The sequence below is a fragment of the Monodon monoceros genome, unplaced genomic scaffold (assembly GCF_005190385.1).
Source record: "Monodon monoceros isolate NGI ecotype Baffin Bay Population unplaced genomic scaffold, NGI_Narwhal_1 Super_Scaffold_3, whole genome shotgun sequence".
NCBI lineage: Eukaryota > Metazoa > Chordata > Mammalia > Artiodactyla > Monodontidae > Monodon > Monodon monoceros.
Window position 1 is genome coordinate 98,058,334 of NW_021703780.1, and position 8,207 is coordinate 98,066,540.

The 8,207-nt window shown below is 56.1% G+C and overlaps 1 protein-coding gene across 1 annotated transcript; it reads left to right on the plus strand.

Moving 5' to 3' along the window:
* Positions 1-300: 300 nt before the first annotated feature.
* Positions 301-5,479, plus strand: RHO (rhodopsin). Its single transcript, XM_029243393.1, has 5 exons — positions 301-755; positions 2,461-2,629; positions 3,897-4,062; positions 4,169-4,408; positions 5,262-5,479. The coding sequence occupies exons 1-5, from the start codon at positions 395-397 to the stop codon at positions 5,370-5,372; spliced, it is 1,047 nt and encodes a 348-aa protein (XP_029099226.1). The 5' UTR covers positions 301-394; the 3' UTR covers positions 5,373-5,479.
* The last annotated feature ends 2,728 nt before the right edge of the window (positions 5,480-8,207 follow it).

Here is an 8,207-nt window from a genome sequence, read left to right on the forward strand (position 1 = left end):
TCCCAATGTCAGGCCAAGGCCATCAGCTGAGATGACAGAGATTCCTCGGGGACAGGAGAGTTGGGGGCGGGCCTCCTGCCCTTTCCCAGGGTCCCCAGCACCTCCCTTCCCGGACAGAAGCCTTCTACCTGGAGTCACCTTGGCCCCTCTTGGAAGCCAATTAGGCCCCCAGTTGCAGCAGTGAGGATTAATATGATTAATAACGCCCCCAATCTCGCAGGTGCTGATTCAGCCAGGAGCTTAGGGAGGGGAGGTCACTTTATAAGGGCCGGGGGGGGGGGGGGCGGGTTTCAGAGCCTGGAGTCATCCAGCCGGAGCCCTGCGTGGCTGAGCTCAGGCCTCAGCAGCATCCTCCGGTTGGAGCTGCCGCAGGGCAGCCACAAGGGCTGCAGCCATGAACGGGACAGAGGGCCTGAACTTCTACGTGCCTTTCTCTAACAAGACAGGCGTGGTGCGCAGCCCCTTCGAGTACCCGCAGTACTACCTGGCTGAGCCGTGGCAGTTCTCCGTGCTGGCCGCCTACATGTTCCTGCTGATCGTGCTCGGCTTCCCCATCAACTTCCTCACGCTCTACGTCACGGTCCAGCACAAGAAGCTGCGCACGCCTCTCAACTACATCCTGCTCAACCTGGCCGTGGCCGACCTCTTCATGGTCTTTGGTGGCTTCACCACCACCCTCTACACCTCTCTGCACGCGTACTTCGTCTTCGGGCCCACGGGATGCAATCTGGAGGGCTTCTTTGCCACCCTGGGCGGTATGAGCTGGGGTGCGGGTGACGGGGGCTACAGGAGCCAGGAGCTTGCGGCGTGAGGGGGCCGGTGTCTGGGGACAGCCTATGCCTTGGGGATGGTGGCTGAGAGGCCATTATCCAAAGCCCTCACTTAATCAACAAACACTTTAGTGATGATGAGCTAGGCTGCCGTTTGTCGAGGGTGGGCACTGAACACTGTTGATCTCACTTGGAGTGGGGTCATTGTCTTGCTTTCCAGCAAGGAAGCAGATGAGAGAAGTCAAGGGCCTTGCTGGGGTCACATCAAGTGTCTGGCGGGGCTGAGTTTCAAGCCCATGTCTCTGAGGCCCTTCAGGACATATTCTGCTTCCCTCGCAGCAGCTGTGCTGGGTCAGACCCACGCCGGGCACTGGGGATAGAGCTGGACAAGACAGATCCCTGTGTTCAGGGCTCCCAGCCTGGGGCGGGAGGAGGGCTCTGAGTCCTCCAGTCACTGGACTGCCTGTACTGGGCGATGGGCTCGGTCCTTCTCCAACATCTAGCTGACTCCCTCCCAGCCCGCCTCCAGCCTCTCTGCCACGCTTGAATGCTTTCTGCATTGATGAGTCCATTTACAGGGAGACGTTAGACCTGTGAGGTGATCTGTGTAGCTCAGAACCATAGTTTAAAATACTTTCTTTAACTGAAAAACTGATTCTCTGCAGAGAATAGATCCCATTTAGCAGATGAGAAAACTGCAGTGTGCAGAGGGGAAGAGTGACTTAGGGATATGGCAGGGCAGTGACCAGGGCCTAGGTCTCCTGGCTCAGATCGAGGAACGTTCCTTGGGGACACATGGCCTCTCAGGCAAGCAGGAGACACGAGAGGTCATTATTACAAAGCCAGGGTGACAGGGAGAGCCTAGCACCAGCCACAGGGACGCTCTGCCTCCTGTCTTCTCTCTCCCACCTGTGTCCAGGCTGCTGCCTCCGCCCCATTCCTGGGACTCTGGCCATCACTGGGTGTTTGTCACCTTCAGTGACCACAATCACACAGTCTCAGGCCAGAAGGGTGCCACACACAGGCGGACACGTCTCTGCTACAACTATGGTCCTGGAATACTCACTAGTGTTCCCTTTCACTCAGAAATGTCCTAGTTTGGTTGATAATTCCTATGGCCACCCTCCCTCCTGAGTTTCTGGGGTGATGTGCAGGGCAGATGTCTGAATCACATCATTATTTCCTCCTCCTTTCTCTGAGCAAAACATTATGCAGTTCCTTGGCTCCTAGGAGAGGGTCCCACATAACTCATGTTATTACATTTCCCTGGAGGGGAGAGGCCGCTGCCCAGGAGGGAGGGAAGGCTTCCCAACTCCAGGCTTCTGCTGCCTCTGCAATATCTTTTGACAGGAACTCTGCCTGTTGCCCCATGAAGGACACATTTTTCTATAAAAGCTCCCTACAGGGCTCCCAGTCCAGCCATGACCCCATGACCCGATTTCTATGTCCCTCAAGAACCCAGAGCTCTTGAGCTGAACTAACCTTCCTGGGAGTTACTCTGCGCGGCACATTGGCCCCTCTGCCCCGCACCCGCTCTTCAATGTCCAGGCCCTCCGCACCCTAAGGCCTTGCTCCAGGCCCGCCCCCAGGTGCTTTCCTGGCCGCCCTCACCCCATCCCTCAGGGGAGCTCCCCCTCCTTAGACAGGTCCAGCCACGTGGCGTGTTGACTGACAGCTGGCTACCTTGCAGGTGAAATTGCCCTGTGGTCCTTGGTGGTCCTGGCCATCGAGAGGTACGTGGTGGTGTGTAAGCCCATGAGCAACTTCCGCTTCGGGGAGAACCATGCCATCATGGGCCTCGCCCTCACCTGGATCATGGCAATGGCCTGTGCCGCGCCCCCTCTCGTCGGCTGGTCCAGGTAACAGCACCGAGTGGAAGGGAAGGAAGGGTCTCCAGGGCTCTTTGTAGGGTCCTCCAGCCAGGGGGGCTGTCTGGTTCTAGGTCCCGAGCTGGCAGCTGTCATGGGGTTGAGGTTTAGGGCAGGGAGGAGAGGGTCAGCCCCTGACACTGCTATGGGGCTGGTCCCCATGTCAAGGGGACTCCAAGACGCCCCAACCCTTCACCTTGGCTGTGCCCCTAATCCGCAGCTAAGCCAGGGCCAGATTCCAATCCTCTTTGGTCCAGTGCCCTGTTGAGCAGTTCCTCTGACCTTAGGCCTCAGCACCTGCGGAGGCAGAGCCTTCCTCGTGCAGGTGTGACATTGTAGCCTCTGGGAAGCAGTCCTGTCCAGAGTCTAGGCCGTTATCTCCAAATGGGCTGAGATGAGCTGGGGTTGCGGTGGACAGTGGTTCCGGACATTGGACTAGTGACTCTGTAGGCGGCCTCGTGTCCCTCTGCTTCCAGGAAACTCCCATCTCTCTCCACTTTCCTCCTCTCTCAGTCTTCCTGGGGCCAGTGTTCTTTGCCCCGTGCTGAATTTGAGCAATTCAGCAAGGGACAAAAAACTCTGGTCTCCTTCCCTGTCTTCTCCAGTCTGGCCGCCCGGTTACATCCTGGTAGGCACAGCTAACAGACGCTGGGTTTTCCGAGGTCGGTCCAGTGTCACCATCGTCTGAAATCACCCAAACATCCTAACCAGATGCCCCGGGGCCTCTTGTTTCCAGAAAGTGCAAAGATCCCTTAGTTACCCTGTGTGCCCCTCTTTGGCCTAGAAAGACCTGGGCGCCTCAAATACAGAGCTTGGCAGGGCTTTTCCCTTCTCCCCGCCAACCTGTGCCCTGTGTGGCCCGAGGCCTGGCCTCCGGCTGCTGGAGAGTGGCAGGCCGGGCGGGGTGGGGCAGAGCAGAGCGGTGCGGTGGTGGGCGCGGCGTTGGGGGGGTGCCTCTGGAATGAGAGACTTGGAGAGACTGTGGTCCCGGGATAACACGGCGCTGAACGAACAGCGAAACAACACTGTTTCCACAGGTACATTTGAATCGCTTGCCTCAGTCAATGTGATCCTCAGCCACACAACCAAGGAGAGGTTTATTATCCCCATTTCACAGAGAGGGAGAGTGAGGCCCAGAGTGAGACCAGCCCTACAGTAGGCGGTGGCAGGGGACTCTGGCCAGCTGGGCCTGTTCCCAAGTCCCTCACATGTGGGTCTCCCTTTGCCCCTCCCGCCCCATCCCCCCACCGGTCCTCAGGTACATCCCGGAGGGAATGCAGTGCTCGTGCGGGATTGACTACTACACGCCCTCGCCGGAGGTCAACAATGAATCCTTCGTCATCTACATGTTCGTGGTCCACTTCTCCATCCCCCTGGTGATCATATTCTTCTGCTATGGGCAGCTGGTCTTCACAGTCAAGGAGGTATGGTCCTATGCTGGGCGCGGGGGACACGCACATTGACTGGGCTGAGCCCAGCCCCCATCCCAGAGGAGCCTCAGTCTGAACACCAGGCCCTGTTTCCCCGCAGGCAGCTGCCCAACAGCAGGAGTCGGCCACCACGCAGAAGGCCGAGAAGGAGGTCACTCGCATGGTCATCATCATGGTCGTTGCTTTCCTGATCTGCTGGGTGCCCTATGCCAGCGTGGCGTTCTACATTTTCACCCACCAGGGCTCCAACTTTGGCCCCATCTTCATGACCGTCCCGGCGTTCTTTGCCAAGAGTTCCTCCATCTACAACCCCGTCATCTACATCATGATGAACAAGCAGGTGCCTGCTGGTGAGGCGGGAGGGTCCAGGTCCCCCAAGGCCACAGGAGGACGAGCCACATTCTTGACTGGGCCCTCAGTCTTTCCACCTGCAAAATGGTCAGGGAGTTGGTCTTCCCCGGGGTGTCAGAGTCATCTGGGAGAAATTCAGACTCCTGGGCCAACCCCCAGACCTTCTGATTAGAGGCTCAGGGTGGGCCCAGGAACCTGCATTTCTAGCAAGCCCTCCAGGTGGCTCTGATGCTGGCTCAAGAACGAGAAGCACCCATCCAGATGGTTTCGGAGGCCTGCTTTAAAGGTCAAACGGTCAAAGTCCCAAGCCTGGGAATAGGTGACAGTTTCCACACAGCTGGACAGGGAGCTAAAAAGTCTTGTTCCAAGGAATGAAAGGATAAAGCGGTCCTTTAACACAGACCAGTGGTTCCTCTGCAGATCCCTTGATCCAGTGGGGAAAACATGGAGTCAGACATATTGAGTTCAAATCCCAGCTCTGCTAGTGTCTAGCTGTGTGACCTTGGGCAAGTCACTTCCCTTCTTTGGGCGTCAGTTTCTTCATCCATAGGAAGGGTGAATTCCTAAACTCTTGGGTTAAATGAGATAATTTACAGATAGCCCTTGGCACACAGAGGGCATCATGGAGCATCACCAGTGACAAAGCCCCCTGAGGTTTGGTGCTGGCATTTCCGGGTGGGGTCGTGAAGGCTTAGTAAGTTCCTCCAGGGAGCCATTTGAGAGGGGAGTGGAGGCTGGGAAGGCCAGAAGCGGGATGGGGGTGGAGGCAAATCTCACCGACCATGCCGGTTGCCACCCACATTTTGGGGGACCCTGACACTGACTCATGCCCTTTCTTCCAGTTCCGGAACTGCATGCTCACCACCCTGTGCTGTGGCAGGAACCCACTGGGTGACGATGAGGCCTCCACCACTGCCTCCAAGACAGAGACCAGCCAGGTGGCGCCTGCCTAAGGACTCTGTGGCCAACTGTAGGAGTCTCCCAGCCCCCGCCCCCCACCCCAGCCACCCCATCAGGAGCCGTGCCTGTCGGAACCAGGTCACACAGGCTCCCTGAGTTTAAACAAACAAACAAAAAGAGAATTAATGAGAGAAAAATGAGGCTCCTCACTTGGCAGGGACGGCCCAGTCTGGAGTCCTGATTTCCCAGGGGCCGGTGGGCTGTGTACCCCCCTTTCCCCCCAAACTCATCTCTCAGGCACACGAGAACTCTTGCTCTGGAAAAGTGTCCCAGCTTAGGGATAAGTGTGTAGCACAGAGTGGGCACATAGTAGGTGCTTAATAAATGCTAGATGGTTGAAGGAAGGAATGAATGGAGACATGAATGGAGAGATGAATGGGCAGGGAGAGCATATCTATCCTCTCAAAACCATGTTAGCAGCAGCAGCTCACCCTTGTCTGATGCCCTTGAGCAGTTGTTTTCCTCCTTGGGCCTCACTTTCTTGCCCCATAAAGTGGAAATTCCAAATCCCCCACACAGCTGCTGTGAAGATCAAATGAGATTGTGTGTGTGCGTGTGCGTGTGTGTATGTGTGTGTGAGCACTTTGTAAATGGTAAGGAGCTGTACAGGCTGTAGTTAACATTATAAATAATATCAATGAATGTAATTAATTCATTGCTATGATCATCTCCTCTTGATAGTGACCATTTTGAGATTGGGCAAGGCCCTGAGCAACCAGCCTCAGCAGGTTTATAAAAATGAGCCAGACGTCAAGGCCAGACCAGGGCTGGGTGTTGGGCCACGGGAGGGACAGTCAAGGAAATGCAGAACGCAGTCATCAGGACTGAAAAAACAGCAGGGGTTCAGAGTGTGGGACTGAGGCCCGGGGATCTCACCTCCAGCAGGGAGCCCCGGGACTAGGGCCACCCCTTTTCAGTGTGGCCCATGGAGAGACAGGCCTTTCTCTCAGCTTCCAGAAACCACTTGTTCTCCTCCCCAGCACTCAGGCTGCAGCATCTCTGGGCCAGTATGGAGCTTCTAGAAGCCATGCTTACCTGCCCACATTTAATGGGGAGCTGGGTCCCCAATGTCACCCTTGTCTCAAAGAGCTTAGAAACAAAGAATGGGAAATCTGGCTGGGCCCACCTTCCCTGGGGATGTCCACAGGTCTCAGATTTCAGCTCCCTTGCTGGGCGAGCCTTCCACGGCTCCAGTCCATTCTGCACTGTGGAGAGTCCTTGCTGTGAAACTGGCTGGGACGCTGGGGCATCGAAACTGAGCTGCTTCGGCAACTGCCCCTGCTCCTCCGCGTAACCAAAGCTGGAAGCTCTACCTCTCCCCAGCTCTGCCTGGAGACGAAGGCAAATTGGGGTATTAAAAGCTCAGCTCCTATACCTGGTGTTGATGGTGGTGGTTTGTGTCACTCTCAAGCTCTTTATCTGCAGGATGGATTGGAACAGGGCGGCGTCCACCTGACCCTTGACCCTGGGTTGCCTGGTTTGGGCAACCGTCAGAGCCCCCTGGGAGTACGAGGTGGGGGGAGCAGGCCCAGGAATGAGAAAAGTCCCCAACTTTGGAGTCACAGAGATCCAGGTGACCCGTGAAACTGCAAGCAAGTTTTGTCACCTCTCTGAGCCTCCTTATGTGCAAAAAGGAATCTTAAAGCTGACCTTGATGGGATCTGATGAGCTTTCAGTATGCAGCCAACCTGCTTCCTGGACACAGCAGACAGTGGGAGACTTTTGGCATTACCGGAGCCTTGGCTCAGAGCTGGCCCTACCAGGGACCTCATCTCCAAGGGGAATGGGATGGAGATGTAGCTCCCAAATTACCCTCATCCTCCAAGGTAGGAAAGGGCGGCAGGAGCCTGAGAAGGAAGATCTCCAGTGCCATGGAGGGACTGGAGCGGGTAATGGCTGGGGTCTCTATTGTTGCCCCTCTTAACTCTGTCTCCCTAGGTGATGTCGGTCAGGATTACTTTGGCTGCAAGTGACAGGAAATCCCACTCAATAGCACTGAAGCTAAAGGGAAAAATTATTGGCTCCCAGAAATGAAACTCTCAGGGCATCAGGCACAGCTGGATGCAGGTGCTCGGATGATGTTAATCTGGCTTGTACGTCTCCGCTCTGGCTGCACTTTCCTCTGTGTTGGCTTCATGCAAGGCTGACTGTTCTCAAGAGGTGGCATAAAGGCCACCAGCAGTTCCAGGCTCTGCAAGGCCTACAGAAAGTGGTCTTCCCTTTCTCATCTGTTCCAGCACAGTTCCCAGGTAGGGCTCTCGTCGGCCAGGCCTGGGTCACCTGCTAGCCCCTAAGCCTATGATCAGGCTGGGATGGGGATTCATCCTCTGACTGGCCAGACCTGGGTTACCTGCTTGCCTCTGCAGCCAAAGGTAGAGTTAACCCCACAGAAACCAAATGGTCTGAGGGCGGGGACAGGAAGGAGCCCAAAGAAAACCTCAGGGGCTTGTTTCTAGAGGAGGAGGGCCAGAGACAGCGTGGCCAGAACCAACAGCGGGCCAGAGGGGAGGGACTCTATGTCGGTGACGCCCAGCTAGTCCAGCCTCCCCCCACAGCGGGGACCCGCACAGAAGATTCCCACGGGGCCCCCATTTCAGATGCCGAGTCGGGCCAGGCACGGCAGCGGGAGAGACAGTAGCATTTCAGCTCGTCTGCCTTGCAGGCAGCCCTGTCCTCTCACTCCCACACCCCAGTCAACTTATTCTGAGGATTCAGCCTCACATCCAGAGAAAAAATTTACTCTAAAACCAGAACATTCGCTGGCTTTTCCTGATAGAGAGAAAAGCCTCCTTACTTCCTTAATTTATAATTGATTTGACAGCCACTGA